At 40.0% G+C, this 21,241-nt stretch overlaps 1 protein-coding gene across 2 annotated transcripts; it reads left to right on the top strand.

The window, feature by feature from the left end:
* Positions 1-1,359: 1,359 nt before the first annotated feature.
* Positions 1,360-20,923, top strand: CD274 (CD274 molecule). Of its 2 annotated transcripts, none has more exons than XM_064580119.1 (7): positions 1,360-1,429; positions 4,690-4,755; positions 5,067-5,408; positions 11,901-12,191; positions 14,088-14,192; positions 15,794-15,853; positions 17,070-20,923. In XM_064580119.1, the coding sequence occupies exons 2-7, from the start codon at positions 4,704-4,706 to the stop codon at positions 17,153-17,155; spliced, it is 936 nt and encodes a 311-aa protein (XP_064436189.1). In that variant the 5' UTR covers positions 1,360-1,429; positions 4,690-4,703; the 3' UTR covers positions 17,156-20,923. The 2 variants fall into 2 exon arrangements, with proteins under 2 accessions (XP_064436189.1, XP_045738111.1); XM_045882155.2 differs by having other exon boundaries at positions 16,904-20,923.
* The last annotated feature ends 318 nt before the right edge of the window (positions 20,924-21,241 follow it).

The following is a 21,241-nucleotide window of genomic DNA, read 5'->3' as shown; positions in this document are numbered from 1 at the left end:
AAAGAGAATTTCATGCTCTCTACCAGATTTTTAAGGCAGTATCATCCTCAGTATTTTTACAAGTAAAAAAAAAATGTATGTGATATTCTGAGAATGTGAAAATTCTTACTTGGGAAGCAAATGCCATCACCAAGCCAATGGACATCTCAATATTCATTTGTGTTATGCAGTATTTTGAATTGCAGCTGAAATGAATAAGGAAAGTCAAACGATGAAGACTTCAGTTTGTCAATTTAAATTAGAAAGAGAAGGAGGAGGAGAAGAAGGAAGGAGAAGGAGGGAGAAAGAGAAGAAGGAAGGAGAAAGAGAGGGAAGCACCTAGAAGTCCAACAGTGGGGAATGCTTCAGTAAATTATGCCATCACCTCTGTGTGACTCACATGGTTTCTGCCTGGGTCATCTATTGATCTGGAGTTATCACTGGCAGGGTTTTCTTAATCTTCACCTGGAATGTGCTAACCTAATCTGGATCCCAAAGATGGCAAGATAGCAGGGGTCCAGAGCATTCTTAAAAGGTGTAAGTGGTGATAGGAAGTTCTTTTAATGACAAAGCAATTGAAGTTTCATTATGTCGAGGAACTTTGAGGAAGTCCTCAAAATCCACGTATTAAAAATAATTTCCTATTATAGACACACCTACTTTCTAGAATAAAAACCAAAGCCATGCGGACCTGTCATCATATTTTATATATATTGTAGAATTATATCAAGTTATGTCAAGATGTTCCCTCACCTTGTAAAAAGGTTTTTATCAGAGGGGGGCACCTGATGGCAGAATTTAAGGTGTCTGGATCCTGAAGATAAAACTGTCTGTCTGAAATCCTTATGGTAATTTACTTCACACGTCTGAAGTTGGTTTGTTTTAAACCTTTGTTTTTAAAAATATGAGGTGTTGGGAGCACCTGTGTGGTTCACTCAGTTAAGCGTCTGCCTTCGGCTCGGGTCATGATCTTGGGGGGTCCTGGGGTCGAGCCCCGCATCGGGCTCCCTGCTCGGCGGGGAGCCTGCGACTCCCTCTCCCTCTGCCTGCCGCTCCCCCCGCTTGTGCTCTTTCCTTATCAAGTAAATAAATAAATCTTAAAAATAGATGTTGTTTCCTTTAATCCTTGAAGCTTTTCTTTTTAAAAGTTGATTTACAAGAAACCGGAACGGTAAGTTTCACTTTCTGTTTCGTTAATTTTTTTTCCAAGAGTGCGGAATCCGCTAATTCCCCCACTTTAAAGCTGGGCGACGAGGAGGGAAGCAACCAACCCCCCCGGCGGGGCGGACCGGGGCAGGGGGCGGGGCGGGCAGGGGGCGGGGCGGGCAGGGGGCGGGGACATCGGCCCCTCCCCCCGCCGGCTCATTAGCGTGTCCCGGGGCAGCTGCCCTGGCCGCCCGGACACAGCGCGCCGAGCGTCCGCACCCGCCGCCGGTCCCCCCGCCAGCAGGTAGGGAGCGTCCGTCCCTCGAGCGGTGCCTCTGGCCACCTCGGGTGGCCCTTTAAAAAGCAGCTGGTCTGAAGACCTTCTCTTTGGGATGGAGAGAAGAGAAGGGCCAGGGAAAGCGCGATGGTTTCACGCGGCGGTGGAGCCCGTACCTGCTGGGGCTAATATGGACAGCTAAGGCGTTTGACCCTTCTTGGGGGGCGGGGGGATTCGGTTTCGCTTAGTATCAGTTTTGTCGGTATATGTTTCCGCGCGTTCATGAATATGGTGCTGAGGTATGTAGCTGGGTCTAGAGGGAAATTCCTAGGCTGGAGGTCGAGCACCTGGGTCCTAGTCCCCCCTTAGCTGCTCCCTGGCAGTTTGCTCTGAGTAAATCATCACACCTGCAGCAGCTCCTAAGGCGCCCTCCTGCTGTAAGTAAGAGCCAGGATACCCCAACCCTATATGTATGATAAGCCAAACATGTATTAGAATTGTTTTTCAAAGATTCATAGGGGGAAGGACCAGAAGAAAAATGTATACTGGAATGCTCGCAGTGGTTGCAAGGTTTCTCGGCCGTGGCACAATTGACCCCTAGGCCTAGATAAATCCCTGCTGCGGTGGCTGTCCTACGCATTGTCGGACGGTTAGCAGCAACATGGGCTTTACCCACTAGAAAGTAGAAATCCTCGCTCCCACCCCACTGCATTTTGAGAACCCAAACTATTTCTAGGCGTTAGCAAATGTTTCCTGGGTTAAAGTAATGGAATAGTGGGTGATTTTCCCCTTCTTTTCTCATTTTCTATATTGTGTTTCTATTATTTAAATAATGAAGAAAGACATAAAAATAAACAAATATCATTCTACCTCAACTCTGATGTGTGAGTTTCTAGGGTTCTTTCCATTCTACCACTCTGTCTCCCAAACGTTCTGCAGCTTAGAAGGTGAAATGGTTCACTAAATTTGTTTATTTTTTTTCTACTAAGAGGAAAACGTATCTATTTATTTGAAAATGTGGACACAGAAAAACAACAAAGAAATCATTAACAATCTCCTTTCCCTTTTTTTCTTTTTCTCCCATCCTTTCTTCCTTTTAAAAATTATTTTAAAAATGGGGCATCTGGGTGACTCTGTCAGTTTAGCATCAGACTCTTGGTTTAGGCTCAGGTCACGATCTCAGGGTCGTGGGGTCGAGCTTCTTTTGGGGCTCCTCGCTCAGCATGGAGGCTGCTTGGGATCTTCTCTCCATCTCCCTCTGCCTCTCTCCCTGCTATCTCTCTCATAAATAAATAAATCTTTAAAAAAGTATAAAAAAGTGAAAACCTGCCTATCATCCCTCTGATTTCACTCCTGGAGATAATCACTATCAGCATGTTGGTATGGATTTTTCTGGACATTTCCTATGTCTAAACACACAGATGTTTCTTCCTTTGTTTTTAAACTAAAGTAGATTTCTACATGTACAACTCTGCAACTTTCTACATCTTTGCAAAATCAATACAATTCTGTCCTTAGTGGTATTACATTGTAGGACTATAACAACATTTATTTAACTAGTTAGGCTATCTGGAATATTCCCAGTTTGTGGCTAGAATTATCAATGTCATCACTTCACATGTATTGTTTATATATATGTTTTTGTTTTTGTAGGATACATTTCTAGGAGAGGAAGTGAAAGCTCATATATCATATACATTTAAAATTTTAATGGAGATTATCAAATTGCCTTCCAAAAAAGGCTATGTAACTTCACATTCCTACCATTCCTACCTACCCCCCAGTGAGAAAACCCATTTGTTCATATCTTTACAAACACTAAATATTAGGAATCTTTATAATTTTGGTTAAGCTAATAAGTGAAAAATAGTACCTAATGTTTTAAACTTACACTTTTTAAAAAATTGAGATTGAGCATCCTTTCCGATGTGTAGATGTCGTTTGTATTTCTTATTCTCTGAACTGTATGCTAGAACCTTTTGCTCATTTTCTGTTGGGTTGTGTGTGGTGTTCTTATTGATTTTTTAGGAGCTATTTATATATTAGGAGCATAAATCTTCTGTCTTATATGTGTAGCATAGATTAATTGATCATTGGTGAGTTTTTATATGTATACAAGGGGGTCAAAGAGACCTTAAGAGGGAAAACTGACTTCTCGAAGTGTGTAAATATATGTATAACACAAGAGGGAAATGTGTTAATAAACAAACTGAGGGTTTTCGGGGGGGTGGGAGGATGGGTTAGCTTGGTGATGGGTATCAAAGAGGGCACGTACTGCATGGAGCACTGGGTGTTATATGCAAACAATGAATCATGGAACACTACATCAAAAACTAATGATGTGATGTATGGTGATTAACATAACAATAAAAATTTTTTAAAAAAAATAAACAAATTTGCTGAAATGCAGTATAAATCTTTATTTACTCCCCTACTTGAATATAAGGTCCAAAATGAGAGCGATTTTTCTTTCTTGTTCACTGCTGTATTCCTAGTACCTAAAACAGTGCCTGGGACAGAAGAGGTGCTCAATCAATGTTTGCTGAGTTAAAGAATTGGTGGAATTTCAAGCAGAATGACAAAATGAAGAATAGAATCTAGGCAGATACCCCTAAAAGAGTAGCTGTAAGTCATTCACATCTTAGTCTGAATTGGTCAAATTCAACTGTTTCTCCTTCTCACTCCTGCTACTAGTGGAATCAGTTTATTGAGAGAATAGGATTTATAACTTGGAATAAGCCAAGGACAGAAGAGTAGATTTCTGAAGGATGGCACCTGCGAGATAAGGGACATAGCTGGGATGGTGATACGGAAGGCTTGAGTAGTTAAAGATAGGATGAAAATATTCAGAGGCAAGGGTGGAATAAAAGCATTAAAAGGTGGGAGATATGAAGTCAGGTTGTCCTTGCTTTGAAATTTTGCACAGTGCAGGTTTGGATTTCTAGATATGTCCCACTGCAGAAAAAACATGAAATAGTTGAGAGGATTTTAGTGCAATATTTTCTTCTTGGCCTCTTTCGAGTGTTCATTATAAGTTTTTTTTCAGGCCTTGTAATTACATTTAAAGATTCTCATCATAGTAACTTTTTTCCACTTGGTTTTATAGGACTGTGGGTTATAAGTAAAGGTATTAAACTTCTAAATTCCATGCTGCATTTCCACACTAACCAATCAGTCATTTTTCTGGTTATCAGAAGACTATTTCATTTAGAACTGCCAAGACCCATGATGCCTGGATGTTCAATTATTGAATAAAGCATTTTTCTTTTTGCACTTTCCATAATTAGGTCACTCGAGAAAGATGAAGATATTTAGCATCTTTGCATTCATGGCCTACTGCCATTTGCTGAAAGGTAAGACACCAGATCCTTTCATTAGGTTCTGTATTTTAAATATTTTAACCATAAGTTAAAAGCTACAATAATTATTTAAGATGGATGTAACTTTTTTTGTAGAGAAAACATTGTTTTTCCTTCTGTATCTCATAAACCCATTTCATTGGACAAAGATATAGGGAATATGGTCAAACTGAAAGAAAGAAAATTAACCCATTATCTACTTGTCCATTACCTGCTATCCATTTCCCAGGGGTAATTACTGAAACTATCTGTAAATTTTTTGAGGAGTTTCCCATCTTCTGAAAATTGGTCATCTTTCTCTTCAGCATTTACGATCACAGTGTCCAAGGACCTGTATGTGGTGGAGTACGGCGGCAATGTGACCATGGAGTGCAAATTCCCGATAGAAAAGCAGTTAAACCTGCTTGCACTAATTGTTTACTGGGAAATGGAGGATAAGAAAATTATTCAGTTTGTGAACGGGAAAGAAGACCTGCAAGTTCAGCACAGCAGCTACAGCCGGAGGGCCCAGCTGCTGAAGGACCAGCTCTTCTTGGGGAAGGCTGCGCTTCAGATCACAGACGTGAAGTTGCAGGATGCCGGGGTTTACTGCTGCTTGATTGGCTACGGCGGTGCTGACTACAAGCGGATTACTTTGAAAGTTCATGGTAAGAGTACATACAGGGGAAGAGGCCCAGTCTTTATGAAAACCATAACCCAGTGCTGAGCACTTTTCCTTCTTGGAAGTCCACCTTGCTCTCCACAGTGGCAATCTGCACATTCATTCATTCATACACCCCTCCAATGAGCATTTCTCAAACACTTCCTCTTTGGTAGTCCCTGGAGATCCAGAGCTGGACATGGTAGGACCATATTCCACAGTATGTTCGGTTCTCCTAAAAATAAATTCCTAGTCTTTACTTTTTTATTCTTATGAAAGTGATACATGTACTTGCAAATCATTCAGACACTATGGAAGGGAATAACATGAATTACAAAAGTGTCCTTCCCCCTTCACTGCCGCCCTCCATGGCATGTCAAGATAGTAGCCACTGTTTGTGTGTCCCTCCAGGAATTTTTTCATTCAACTATAATTTTTTTTAAATTTTATTAAGTCTGCCATCATTTTCCTGCTTTTATACCTCTCTATGTCAAATCCAAATTAATATAGTAAAAACAAACCCCACTGTGAGGTTCACATTCAAAAAGTCTTGAAGTCAATCTATAAAGGCAAAAAATAATATCAAACATAAAGGAAACTTCTTTAGAGACAGTATAAGCTGTGCTCACTGGGCATATATTCATCTTGAAAATCTACACTGCTGTCATCTTGGAGTGTTGTAGAGGAACTGTGAGTATCAAATTCCCAGGTACTGACCCACAAATATGTCATCAGGTCACCTGCGTTCAAAGTTTTGTGTTGCTACTAGATAAGAAAAGGAAAACACCTTAGCTGACCCCCTCTACTTTCACTGTTAAGACTCATAGAATTGAGAGATGAAAGGATCCTAAGTAAGAGCAGCTAATCCAAACTCCTGAAGAACAGAAATCCCCCTAAGGGATCTTCTGCTCACATACTTTCCACAGTGACACCCGGTCACTTGGACCTCCCTTCCATAGCCTTTTGAAATTATTTTCTGAAACTGAGCTGATATCTACCCTCTCTAGTCATAGTTTTGAGATTATCTGCCTGCTTATTTTGTTTACATGATGACCTTTGAATTTGTGATCAGAATCCAGTCATCACTCCTTGTTCTTTCCATTCTGGCTTAACTACCTTCAATCTGAAGATCAATATTACAAGTAGAAGAAGTTTACATTTATCATAAAGGGTTAAAGGATCATTGTAAACTCAGTCAAAATTACAGAGCAACTGGGAGAAATGCATCTCTTTTAATGGCACATTACTGGGTTTCTGATTCTGGATCAATTAATGCTACTGTGGTCAAGAAGATGTCACTTGTATTGGGAAGTAGACTTAATTTTCATTATATTTTGCCATATACTTCTCCACAACAGTGATATTTATGAAAGCAAGCTGGTGGAATCCCAGTTTGGGATTTTTAACTTTTCTCCAGCCCATCAGCAAATATCAGGCACTGACTGTGTTTCATGACCTTAAAGAAATCATCAACACTTAGCTCCATGAATGACTAGCATTGCTGGATCTGGGCTGGGGAGGAAGAACATAAGCCTGGCAGTCAGGTGAAAGGAAGTATAGAGTGTAGGTTTCTGCTTCCAGAAGTGAGGGTCTCTCATCAGCCTTTAGGGAGTATGCGAAGAGTAGGACAGCTGTCCTGTAACAAGGAAGGGTGTTCTTTCAGGTCCTCTGGGCTCTGTAATGTCCACTGTTGATCTGTGATGTCCTTTGTTATGGCTCAACACAGTAGGAAACATTTTGGCACTGAAGGTTTTTCCAAGAAGGGGTTCCTGATAGAGCAAAGCGGATGACCAGCCAGATTTGAGGATCTGATTTGTTTTGACCATTTCGTTTTATATTATAAATTACTAAATTGGCATCCTAGTCCCAGTCCATTTTGTGGTCATTTGCACACAGTGGTCTTGGGTGTTGAGTTGAGCTACCCCGAGAGCAAGCCAGCCACCAGGCTTCACTTGCATTGAGGCAGTGTCACCAATGGAAATAGTCCTCTTGCATGAGCTTCACAACTCAAGGAAGTACAATTCCTGAGTCACCGCTCTATGCAAATGATTTCACAGTAACACTTCTCTTCCCATCACGGCAAACGTGGCAGCACAGCTTCCCCACAGGGAGTTTACTCACCATGGGATTTTATAGGTGAAGCATTTCAAAACTGAAATGTGTTAAGAGTTTAGTTTTGGATTAACTCAATTATTATTATCACTGTGGGTATTATTGCACCTTTTGTGTTTATCAGTTTAAATATCATACTCTCAGGCATCTGACTTCCAATTGAGAATGCTATTTTTCCTTAATCATCAAACATAATAGTGAGGAAAATGAAATACCCATTTATACTTTAAAGACCTTAGATGGAATTAGGCAACTGAAAGAACAAAGTATTGCATAGCTATCCTGATAAAGCTAATTTGTTCATATGAACCCAGGATTAACTGCCATCATTCCCCACCAACACCATCTCTCCCTGATTCACCAGCCAGCCTTTAGATTTTTTTCTATAGTGTTCTTCCCCATCTAATGTATCATGTAACCTATTCCTCCCCATCTAACACATATAAGTGCACCTGTTTTATTATCGCTCTCCTCTTTCTTGAATATGTACTCCACAAAGGCAGAGATTTTGGTCTGTTTTATTCACTGCTCTATCCCTAGGACTTGGCATTCAGGAGGAGTTTGACAAGAGCACACAAAAAATATTTGTTGAATGAATGAATGAAATAGTTCCTCAAATAGGATAGGGGAAAATTTTTGAAACATGAACAGGTTTGAATATGTGAAAACTTATTTCAAAGTCTGTTCATGAGGAATTGCCAGTACTTTCTGAAGACTATTACATGAGTACACTTCAGTGTTGGTAGTAAGAAGAGGAGGAGGGGCAGCTCTAGTAGTAATCATAGTAGTAATTAACACTTATGTAGTACTTATTATGTGCCAGGCCCTGTCCTAAGCATTTTGCCTATACTAACTCATTTAATCCTCAATGACTCTATGGGGTAGGGGCTTCATTATCTCTAAGATGTATGTTTTCACATTTTACTATCTCTGTATCTAAGTGTGTCTTTCAATAGATGGCATCTTAGATTCAATGATGTGTGTGGTGTTATTCTCATTTTATGAAGGATTAAATTGAGGCCCAAAGAAATTAAGTAATTTACCCAAGTTCACTCAGCCATTAAGTGGTAAAGCCAGGTTCTGAACCCAGGTAATCTAGTTCTGAAGTCTGTGCCCATAACAACCAGGTTTTACTCCCAGTATTTATACCTCCAGAGTGTGTATGAAGTTGTATATTGACTTCAAAACTACAGTGAGCTTTTCTTGGTCTTGATGTGACCATTGGATTAGCACATGTGTACTCTACATCTAGTAAACCGGGAGTCTGCAAATGTTTTTGATAACCTGCTCCATCAGTAAAGCATGTTAGCTAATACGTGTGTATTTGTGTATGTGTATAGTTAGAAAGGATATACTTGTGCTAATGTAAAGGATATAGCATAAGAAATTGACATTTTTAAAAGGTAAAAGAAGTTGAACATCACTAACTTCATATGGTTCAACCTAATGCATTGTACATTCTATAAATGTATAAAGATAGAAATAAAAATTTAATCGTATTTTAATGCCTTGCTAATTATGATGATTCACTATCAGTAGCTAATACTTCAAGGTGAAATTCATTGTTAACAAAGGTGGATGGTCTTGACAATCTTGAGTTTTTGGTTTGGTTTTTGTCTTTAGTTTCAGGTGTACAGTATAGGGATTCAGCACTTCACACAACAGCCAGTGCTCCTCATAAGTGCCTTTCTGAATCCCCATCACCTATTCAACCCATCCCTCCCCCCACCTCCCTTCTGGTAACCATCAGTTTGTACTCTATAGTGAAGTCTGTTGCTTCATTTACCTCTCTCTCTCTTTTTTCCCCATGCTTATTTGTTTTGTTTCTTAAATTCCACTGAGTGAAATCATATGGTTTTTGTCTTTCTTTGACTATTTCAATTAGTATTGTACTCTATAGCTCCATCCACATCTTTGCAAATAAAAAAGATTTCATTCTTTTTTATGACTGAGTAATATTTCCAGTGTATGTGTGTCTCTTTGTGTGTGTGTTTATATGCACATACATACCACATTTTCTTTATCCATTCATCAGTCAGCAGACAAATGGGCTGTTTCCATAATTTGGCTATTGTAAGAAAACAGTATGGAGGTTCCTCAAAAAGTTAAAATAGAACTACCCTGTGATCCAGCAATTGCCCTACTAGGCATTTACCCAAACGATACAAAAATACTAATTCAAAGGGATACATGCACCGCAGTGTTTATAGCAGCATTATCTACAATCTGGAGGGTTTTTAAACCAATACCTTATCAGGTCCAACTAGGTACTTATTGTTTTAACTTCATAAAGTGGTGGTAAAAATTGTCCCTCCTGCCACTTCCTTGTGGTTTGTGCTTGAAGTATTAGTATTACATCCTCAGTTTCGTTGTGGGAAAATTTTTAATCAGTTCATTTTGTAAGCAGGTGAGTCTAGTTAAAATTAAATAAGAGAATCTGGAAATCTGTAATAAGCCCAAAGGAGTCACTATTCTCCCTTTGGTGTTATAAAACTTCCCTCTTCCCCTAAGACCCTCATGTGGCATACGAAGTGAGGCCCAGTGTCAATTCGTAAAGTTTATTAAGCTTAGATTATTTCTTAATTATTATGATAAAAATATATAAGTGGAAGCTCTAATGTTTTCTTCCAATATCCCAACACATGTGCTCTACTTTAGAGACTAGAACAGTGGATATCTAATCAATGAGTAGAACTATTCCACTCGTTTCTTGGGCCCTGAGAAGTATACCACATTTATACATACGCTTAGGCATGAAGCAACGTTCTCCTTTATTATTCTGTTAAAATTATAAGAGTAAAAAAGCAAACATTTTACCTTTAATACTTTACCATTATCTGTGATTTTAGTCTTGAAAACTAAATTGCCCAGAAATCAAGCTCTGTGCTATGTGAACCAGACCCTGTTATGGTAATACTATTTCAGGAAGTATAATCGGTGGATTTATTTTTTTAAAGGATTCTTAAATATAACAGATACAAGGTTGAGGACTCAAGTACTCATGAGAATCATTATGTGTTTTGAAATTGTAATTATGTTGATTTCCAGTGTTTCTATTGGTGGTTTCATTGATTTAAGAGCACAAAAATATCACATAGTTATTTCAGTCTTGTTTGATTCTTAGTGTTTTGTATTAAATCTCTGTGAATATATCTTGTCACAAAGCCATTGTTATACGTTTTGTAAAGGAATGGAGAGTCAGGGCTCTGGGTGGATCACTGGTGGTTACACTAAAGTAGTAGGAGTAAAATAAAGATTATACCAATAGAATAATGACACGTTACCATGCTTGTCATGAATAAACATTAATAAAGATCTTAGGGGATGTAAATGCATTAAATAATCTACTAAAATAGTACACATGGTATCTTAATCTTAAAAGGGTCCCAAACCAATGAGCTAAATTTTAATCGATGATCTAAAATTTAAACTAACTTTCTTGAGTATAATAATTATTTAAATGATTTATTCAAATAGCCAGCATAAAAAGTTCAAAAAATAAGTATCATAATGTGGTATTCTGGATGAGATCCTAGAATAGAAAAAGGACATTAGGGAAAAAAGTGAAATGGAATGAAATGTGAAGTTTAGCTAATAGTAATGTACTAACATTGGTTCCTTAGTTATGACAAATGCACCATGGTAATATAAGATGTTAACAGTAGGAGGGAACTGGGTGATAGGTATGTGGGGACTTTCTACTATGTTTGCCATTTTTCTGTAAATCTAAAGCTATTTTGAGGTAAAAAATAAATTTAAACTTTAAAAAGTATTATCCAGGAGCACATACCAGTTTTTATAATGATACTATATTCTTTTCATACTTAATTTCTGATCATTGACTCACAGTTGGAAAAGTGAATGCCACATGAAAATCAGATTTTCTGTTTATTAAATAAAGTCTAAGAAAACCATGCTGGCCAGCTGGAGAGGTTCATGTTATGAAGGCAGCATTACAACAACAAAAAGAAAATATCCAGGAGTAAATTTAAGAAGAAATGGGTTGGCCCTATGCAAAAACTATAAAGCATTATGAGAAAGATACAAAGACTTGATTAAATGGACAGACATATTTTATATTTGGATAGAAAGACTATTGGTTTAAAGATGACAATTCTCTTTAATCTGTGCATTTACTTGGAGCCCAATAAAAATAGCAATATGATTTTAGGTAGCTGTTCCTTTGAGCTCAAACGTAGCCCAACTATGAACGGGCGAGTTGAAGCAGAGCTAACAGGGGTTCCTCACTGCTGAGACATCTGAACATCAAACTTATTTCTCTGAGAACCCACCTGAATTGGTACTTTTCCTAATGTAGACAACACCAAGCCACATATCTAGTTTTGTCCTAAGTGAAAGCCCTGACTTCTTTTTGCTCATGACCTAGCCCCATACCGCAAAATCAACCAAAGAATTTCTGTGGATCCTGTCACCTCTGAACATGAACTAATGTGTCAGGCTGAGGGTTTCCCTGAGGCTGAAGTCATCTGGACAAGCAGTGACCATCAAGTCCTGAGTGGCAAAACCACCATCACTAATTCCAACAGGGAGGAGAAGCTTTTCAATGTGACCAGCACACTGAGAATCAACACAACAGCTTACGAGATTTTCTACTGCACTTTTCGAAGATCAGGTCCTGAGGGAAACAGAAACAATACTGCTAAGTTGGTCATTCCAGGTAATATTCTGAATGTCTCTATTCAAATGTGCCTACTGCTGTCCTATGGCCTCAGCATGGTGCCTGTTCATTGTAGGCATCCATCATTCATTAAATAAGTGAATGCATATATAACACTCTATTTACAAAATGCTTCCTCCTCTCCATTCATCCAAGTCATATTGCTATTTAATAAACATTCAGCAGATATTTATCGAATAAGCCCTATATGCCAGGCAGCAGGGGCTCATAGAAGAGTAAGACACTGTTCACACTCTCTGGGAAATAGATAAGAAACAGATAAGACAATCCGATCCCATGTAGGAAATGGTCTGAGGAAGACTCAGCTCAGGCAGTGTTTCAGGAATCCAGATCCCAGCACATCAGAGCTGCTCCTCTCTTTCCAGGGTTTCTGTGGTAACAAGCAAATGGATCATACCCCATCTGTCCACCCCACCCCCAAGATAGTCTATGACATTTCAACACAAGGTGGTCTATCTCCTTAGTGTGTAAGACATAAGGTTGTGGTCCCTGCCTAAGCTCCTCAACTTCTGTGTGCTTCACTTTCCCTAGTTATAACAGTTATAAACTCTCAGGCAAGGTTACCATAGGGGCGAATGAGCTACAGCGTATGAAAATGATTTGAGGCTCTTGCCCTTACAGACTCAATTATTTTTTTTCTTACTACCCTATAGGAGTGGGTACGGTGGGATGCATAGTCTGATGAGAGGCTGAGACCTTTAGAGAAAGTGAGGCAGGAGAGCATGATGTTAACATAAACCCAGAGGTGTTCTGAAAAGCACTTCTCAATGCCCCCTCTTCTAGCAGATGTTGCCAGTATAGCTTCAGCTACTTCAGAAAAAACAACTAAGAACTCGGGTGGAAAAGTCAACCAATAGGAAAAGGCAATACAGGATGGTCCCGTGAATGAGAAGAGTACAAAAAAAAAAAAAAGTCGAGAAACTTAAAGAGATGCGCTTACTGGGTTATGAGTCACTTCGGTAGCTAGGGCTGCGTTCATGGGTTCCTGCCATTTAAAAGTTGCTTTATGACAACTTATCTATGGGAAGACTTAGGGTTATTCACCTAACTGCTTGGGGTCTCTTTCCTCATCTATCACCTCAGATTTTTTTTAACATCTTGCATGTCTAAACTGAACTTATTTTGAGATTGAAATAAAATAGATACAAACAGGCTTTGTAAACTGTAAGCTACTAGAGGAAGGCTGACCACTGTTGTGGCTTTAAAGCTTGAACGATGTCGTCAGGGATCATGACCAATGGAGGGAGGAGGGACTTAGCAGTCTCTGAGCATCGTGTGCTAGGGGACCCCTTTTCTTCCTTCACGGAACCACAGACAGATTGGTGAGAAGTATCCAGAATTAGATGTCCCGAGATGTTCAAACTGAGAAAGAAAAGATAGCAAGCAATGGCCCTGAATCGTGGCCACATACATGAGGAGGTGGAAGCTCTTGGGCAGTGCCAGTTGGCCTTCCTGTCCCATCTTTACCATGTACAACAGGCTGCTAGCTTCTAGATTAAAGAATGCAAGGGAGGTCACCGAGCCTCCCATTTAGTACTGAGCGGCAACTACCTGTGTGTGTGTGATAAGCACTTCATAAACATTGGCCTCCCAATAAATTTATTATCATTTCCATTTTGTAGGCAGGTGAAAGGATTTGCCTGAGATCTCAAAGCTAGTGAGTGGCAGCAGAATGAAACCCCAACCCATCTGTCCAAAGCCTGGGCTGCTTCCACTTTTCTGGGCTGCTCCGTTTTCCTGCCAGCATCCCACCATTCCAGCCACTCACTGTAACCCAAAGCTAACCGAAATTCAACTTCAAGGATGATTATTCTCTTGACCCCTTCCCATCAAAATTTCATCTTTAGTTTCTTTTTGTTTTCTTTTGTTTTTCAGAACCCCCTCCAGTTCCACCAAATGAGAGGACTCACTTCGTGGTTCTGGGAGCTGTCCTGGTGTTTCTTGCTGTAACTCTGGCAGTCATCTGTCTCAAGAGAAATGGTATCTCCTTTATTGCAGTGGTCTCCACTGGGCATATGGGGCAATGTACAGGGCTGCTCCTGTTCTCACGGCGGCACTTATAGGCAGCGCCAGGGGTGCTCAGCCTTCTGTAATGTGCGGCTCAGTCCCAGGTAGCAGGGAACTCTCCTCCCCAGAATGCTGGTGGCACAATCAGGAAACACGGGTTTATAAAATGCTGCCTTCCTATTAGCATTCTCTTCCGTTTATGCAAAGTGGGCTTCAGCTACACTGCCATGTGAAACTGTGTCTCATCTCTTACTCCAGTCATACTCGTTTCATTGTCCTGCAGCATAGCTTGCCTTGGAAGGTGGCAGTGAACACTTGTGGGAGCATTTCCAAGGGGGTGACAGTTGGATCATAGCTGCAGGGAAACCTGATTGGCCTTTGCAAGGTGGCACAAAGACATTCCACTATTCAATAGCAATGACAGTGAAGCTGAGCAGGATTGCTGGGTGAAGATCATGTGTGTGGGGTGAGAGGTGCGAGAATGGGTATGTACAGAGGGTGAAGAAGACCAAACTTCGTACAGTTTCTTTCCATCATGCAAATAACCACAGACTTAGAGTAAGGGACAAAAAGCTAAAATGCCTGTCGGCTTCAGTTGAATTTGAGTCTTGCATTAGTTGCACTGTTATATTGAGCTGGTTTCCGGGCACCCTGAGGAATAAAAATAGTTTTTGTCTGTAGAGCAGTGATGCTTTTACCATAGAGTATTTTACAAGATTTCTGTCAGAGGGTGCTATATAGTTTTCAAAGCAATTTGCATGTGTTTATTTCTCTTTTTGCCCATGGGAACAATTAAAACACAGGAAAATGCATCTATTCAAATAATTTCCTCCCATTTTAAGATGATTCAAAGTAGACATTTCCCCAATACTTTGAGAAGTATACCAGGGGATCCAGTGATGATCTGTATGTAGAGTTATCTGAGGTCAAATAGGGAAGTGGAAGATGGAAGGGAATTCCAATGGTGGTTGAAAAATTCCCCACAGCCCCTTAAAAGGATGGGTGGATCTGGGAAAGTGGTGTAATTGAGTAGAGGTCAGCTATTTCTAAAGAATAGGTATTTAACAGAACTGAGACAATTAGCCAGAATAGAAAGCTCAAGGTCCAATGATAATGATGATCCTGAGATGGAGTTGATTTGTCCAAGGAAGTAACTCTTGCCAACTTGCATTTTGAATATTTCCCATGAAAAGTAATTAGTCATCATTAGGAGTGGCTAGAAAACATGTATAATAAAGTGCCTCAGTATATGGTCTATCTTTGAGGGAAGGATGGAGAAAAGACCATGCGACTCTTGATCTTGGGGTCGTGACTTCGAGCCCTACGTTGGGTGTAGAGATTACTAAAAAAATAGATAAACTTAAAAAATAAAATAAAATCTAGGAGCAAAAGCATATGCCCTAAATTGTTGAATTGACCTCAGGGCTTGGAACCCATGGAATAAATTCAGAAGTCTACCAGATTTCCTAGGGGATTAAAAATGTTTCATAGGAACTTGGAATTTAAACTTGAGTCACTATGTGGGATGTAGAGTTGTATTACATGGGAATAAAAATGACCTTTTTTTCCTCAAGGGAAAATGATGGATGTGGAAGAATGTGGCATCCGAGATAGGAACTCAAAGAAACAAGATGGTAAGAATATTAGCAGGGGTTAGGAAGTTGAAAGAAAAAGAAACAAAAAGTTAAAGTAATAACAAGGAGAAAGCTATCAGCCATAATCTCTCCTCACTTTAAAGAATGCTGGCTATTGGAGCTACTGACCCCTCTTTGCCTCACAATTCTAATATAAGAACTCTCCCTGTAGTCCAAGGAGATTTAGAGATGGCCCTGGAGTGTAGAGTGGTGAGCATCTTTGGGGATGGAGCAGGAGGCATCTTCTCTCTGCTAGATTTATAGCTCTGCATCCTAACACCTCCCTGCAAAAGGGGACCAAGTTGACTTATGTGGGTGAGTAACAGAGAGAGAGAGAGAGAAAGAGAGTTAAAACTTGAGTAGTAGGCACTATGTTAACTGCTTCATATGCAGTGCCTCGTTTAATCTCCCCCCAACAAAATCAAAGAGAGAAATACTAGGATATTTCCCATCTTACAGTAGAAAACACCAGAGAGTCAAGAAAATATATCAAATTGCCCAAGGACTCATACCTGACAGAAATCAGGCTTTGGAGTCCACTAGCCTGACCATAAAACTTTACTCTTAACTTATCCACTTAAATTCATTTCACCAAAAATGTCTCCATTTATAAAAGGTCAGAAAGACCTTACCAACCTGATTGAACTAAGAATAAAGTTATATTAAGATTTCTAATTCTTTTTAATACAGTTAGAAACCAAACTTCACAACAAGCCCTAATTTAAAGTAATCTAAGTAGTTTGGATGAGCTCAGGCAGGTTTCATTATGTGGTCAATTCCATTCAACTGTTTTATAAAACTAAATAGTGAATGTTGTTTGGAGTATCCTAGGGTGACCAACCATCTCTCTTGATTTGCCCATAATCCAGGGGTTTTTCAGGACATGGGACTCTTGGTTTTAAACCAGAACAAACCCGGGCAAACCAGATGGTTGGTTACACTTTATTATATAAAGATAATTGGACATAAATATAATCTGCGTCTCTCTCATTGCAAATATATTCTATCATCTAGCAAATATGAGTTATGTTTGTCATTATTATTCTCCAGATATACAATTTGAAGAGACATAAACCAGCATTGAAACTCCTGATCTTAAAGCAGGGATTCTCAGCCTGTGGTTTGAGTTTGGCAGAGCTATGCATGACCAGAGCAGTGCAGTGGGCCAGGCGAGCTGCAGATGCTCTAGGACTTACCAGATCCAATCACTCAACAGCGGAAGCTGGGAGAGAAGAGGAGGAGAACAAAGCAAGAAGGAGCAGAGCGGGTAGCCTGAAAGGAGACCTTGGTACTTCAAAATGACTGGGAGACTCATGGGTGCCTACGGGAGAGAGGAGGGACGCTTCTGAAAGATGAGCCCCCACACAAATCGTCCATCGCTCATCCTAGGAAAACAAGTTGAGATTCCCTGATTTAATGGTCAGTTCCTGCAGAAGTGCCCTTTGCCTTCACTCAACGTCTCTGTCGTCTGTATGACTGAGAGTCCCAGTGTTGCAACAGTATTTAAGTATGTTATTTCTATTTATTTTGAGTCTTTGGAGTCTTGTCACGTGAGTGTGGTTGTGAATGATTTCTTTTGAAGATATATTGTAGAAGAAGTTAAAATGTTGTCACAAAACTGAACTTACTGCTTAGTGAATTGTGCATGTTCAGTAAAATGTGTAGTAGTTATAAGGTGCGTGGTATCCTCCACAGCCACCAGGACGTAAGAAGCGTAGAGAACAGGCCCGTGGTTTGTATAGGATATTACCTTGTTTAACCCACCAGTACTTTGGTTGCCTCGAATAATCTTATTCTCGGACCCTAAGGTAAGATATGTTACTGCAGTATCTGTTCCATTTTAAGTATCAGTGTTAACAACGATGTGATATCCTACACACAGAATCTCACTTAATGCCTAGGCTAGCAGTGTTGTGGTAAGCACTCTTTTCAAACCCGTTTCACAGCTGAGGGAGCAAGAGAGCTAAAGTAACTGGCCTGAGTCCGTAAGTAGCAGACCTCAGATTTCCACAGCTGTCACCCACAGTCCTTTTAGAATAAAGTCTAGAGCTGTGTTTTGCTTTAGGAAATTCATTCAGAAAACATTTAGGAAGCACCCATGTGCCGGGCAGTGATTGAGCAAGACAAAGAACCTCTCTTCTAGGAGCTCATAGTATCATGGGGAGATTGATAAGGAAATTCATTATTACAGTTTAATGCAGTGTCATAGCATAAGGTATTGGAGGAGAATGACGACATGAAGAGGAGAGTCTAGAAAGGCTGACAAAGGGAGGGCATGCCCTGGACAGCCCGTCAGTGTGTTCCCTGGAAGGTGAAAGTACATTTTTTTTTTTTTTTAAGATTTTATTTATTTGACAGAGACACAGTGAGAGAGGGAACACAAGCAGGGGGAGTGGGAGAGGGAGAAGCAGGCTTCCCACCGAGCAGGGAGCCCGATGCGGGGCCCGATCCCAGAACCCTGGGATCATGACCTGAGCCGAAGGCAGACGCTTAACGACTGAGCCACCCAGGCGCCCCTGAAAATACATTTTAATCAAAGTGATTTTAGTTTATGGGGGTAAGTCGGTATTTTTAAAAATTGTGGAAAATAACTCTTGAGTTCCTTTTCTATCATTATATTTATGTCTGATTTATTTGCCTTTGCCATGCAATCTGATGCTTATGTATATGGTGTTGGTATTGTTCAGCAGTTCTCTCTTTTTTTATTTAAGTGCTGCTAAAGTTTGAATTCAAAGCTTTCCATGATTCAAAATTCAGAAGGTCCGAGAGGAGACATTAAAAAGTCCCCATTCCATCCTCCTAGCCATTGGATTTCCTTTCCAGAAGCAGCCACTCTTGTCTTTTGTTTTTGTAGTCTTCTAAAGATAGTCTATGAATATATGTAGATATATATATATAAAGTATATTTTTTATTCACATAAGTGGTAACACACTATTCGTCTGCTGTGCACTTTGCTATTTTTATTTAATGTATTATATCTTATGGGACCATTGGAACAAATGTGAAGTTCCCAGGGGCCAGGCCCTGTGCCTTGTTTATTTCTAGATCAGCATTTCCATGGCCTGTTAGTATCTTTTATAAGACTTAGTACATGCTAAATATGTACTTCATTGACATTTGGACAACCAGCATTTGTTGACTGATTGCTCTATGACTGAGTTTGGATTTGGTTTATTTTGCATTTCCCAAAGTGAGACCGTTGGGTTCTCCAGGGTACACTGGGTCAGCCTACTCCTAAAGGATGACTTTATTACTAATTCTGCATGATAGAATCATGTCTGGAACTTGTGTTTTTTCCTATCTGTTTTCTCTTGAGTAGAAGAACTAGACTTTGATTTTGCAGGTGTAAAAAGACAGGGGTGGGCTTTTTGTTTTTGTTTTTTTGGAAATTCCAGTAATGTACCTTGACTCTCGCCTCTGCTAGAAAAGGCCATGAGCTGTGCCTGAACCCCTTAGTCTGACCAGTTCTCATCACTACATAGATCTAAGATGTTGCATTTCAAAGGCTTTGAGGTTCCCATGCCTCCCAGCGTATTCCTGCTCTCTTGGCCAAACGTTCACCTGGTTTATCGACAAAGAAAACCTTTGTTTTGCCACATGTCAAGGCTGAAGAACCAGAATCTCCAACAGAACTCTTTCTGTTATCTTTTCGTACATGTTTATCTGTACAGCATCCCTTGTTTGTATGACAATATCCTTTGTGTGACGTATAAGGAGCATTCTGGCTGAGCAGGAACAGTCTATTCACTCCATTCCTAAATGTTAATGCCCTCTTACGGTGTTGGATTTGTAAGGCACTTTATCTCCTTGTCTTGTGTTTCACTCTAAATGACATATGCAGAGAGGATATTTAGTTCTGCATTTTAATTGCCATTGTTTACACCTGCATTAATTTAATAAAATATTATTTATTTTGTTCCTTGGTGCACCAGCATGTCCACTGTCTTGTTTTCTGGGCTTTATAAAACCACACCCAGTTTAATGTCCCAGTGGAAAAAGTACTGGGAATGTCTGCAGCTACCTTCCTAGTTCTTTACTTCATGGTTGCTGTTTATGCAGCATACTCTTAGTTCTGTGCGAATACCGAAAAAATATTTTCGGTAAATACCGAAAAAAGTATTTTCTTCAAAAGAATGTATTGAAAACTTTCCTTCCCTCTTACTCTATAGCTTCTTTTAGGACAACACCAATAAAAAAGTCAAAATCGTGTTGTACAAATTGGAGATCTGAAGGAGGGAGGGTGAGAGAGAAGGAGTGGTCCCCAAGACAGCTCTGAGGAAACAAAGGGACTTTCCTCTGAGAGAGGACTGTTCTCAGATCAGTAAGCATGGATATGCAAGCTAATGCGTATAAAGCTGGATGTATTCCAGTCTTCACATTCTGAAAAGGAAGTGAGATGTCTAGCATGAAGTCAAGAAGAGCATTAAGGCCTGGTCTCGGGTGGGACCATAAAAAGATGTATAGTTTTAAGACAAACATGACAACATTTATCATTCATGGAAGTGTAGGACTCTTAATTGCTGAGTCATCAAGCTCACTTTAAAGAGACTTGTGATCATGTCTCTGAATAAGACACTCAAAAGGTGATGATGACTATTCCTAAGAATATATGTTGGATTCTAGATGTTTTTAAAGAATATCAGTATCTTTGTAGAAAAGATACTTACTGCCTAACTGAAGACATGCTACATATATTCAAGAAGAATTAAGTAATAATTCAAGTGCTAGAGAATATGAGAGTTTAAGGAAAATGTCTCAGGACAGTGAGAAGAGAGGACAGCCAATGTTATAAAGTAGGGGAAGGGGGAAATCCCAGGTGCTAGGAGACTCACCAATGAGGCCAGATTCAGCATGGACCTGGGAGAATGGAGAAGACACCTACCTCTGATGGTGTGTTTTTAGTCCATGCAGGCTGCTATAACAAACTACCACAGAGCAGGTGGCTTATAAACAACAAATTTATTTCTGACCTTTCTGGGGACTGGGAAGTCCAAGATCAAGGTGCCAGCATGGTTGTATTCTGGTCAGGATCCTCCTCCTGGTTTGTAACTGGCACCTTCTAGCTGTGCCCTCCCATGGCGAAAAGGGCAAGGGATCTCTGTGGGGTCTCTTTCCCATTCATGAGAACACTAATCCCATTCATGAGAGTTTCACCCTCATAATGTAAGAACCTTCCAAAGGCCCTATCATCTTAATACCATCATCTTTGGGGGTTAGGATTTCAGGATGTGAATTTGGGGGGGACACAAACATTGAGACCATAGCATGTGAAGAGCAGCTTTTTAAATCATATTTATTGGGATGCCTGGGTGGTTCAGTCAGTTAAGCATCTGCCTTCGGCTCAGGTCATGATCCCAGGGTCCTGGGATCGAGCCCTGCATTAGGCT

Source organism: Mirounga angustirostris, unplaced genomic scaffold, assembly GCF_029215605.1.
Source record: "Mirounga angustirostris isolate CCGP_5_RB_7025 unplaced genomic scaffold, mMirAng1.0.hap1 SCAF_15, whole genome shotgun sequence".
Lineage (NCBI taxonomy): Eukaryota > Metazoa > Chordata > Mammalia > Carnivora > Phocidae > Mirounga > Mirounga angustirostris.
The sequence above is the reverse complement of the archived record's forward strand: the minus strand, read 5'-3'. Positions and strand labels throughout refer to the sequence as shown.

Bases quoted from the DNA above. Each gene is read 5' to 3' on its own strand.
- CD274 (XM_064580119.1), top strand. From the start codon at position 4,704: ATGAAGATATTTAGCATCTTTGCATTCATGGCCTACTGCCATTTGCTG. The intron at 14,193-15,793 runs GTATCTCCTTTA...TTTTTCCTCAAG, and splicing joins CATCTGTCTCAAGAGAAATG to GGAAAATGATGGATGTGGAA. The intron at 15,854-17,069 runs GTAAGAATATTA...ATCACTCAACAG, and splicing joins GAACTCAAAGAAACAAGATG to CGGAAGCTGGGAGAGAAGAG.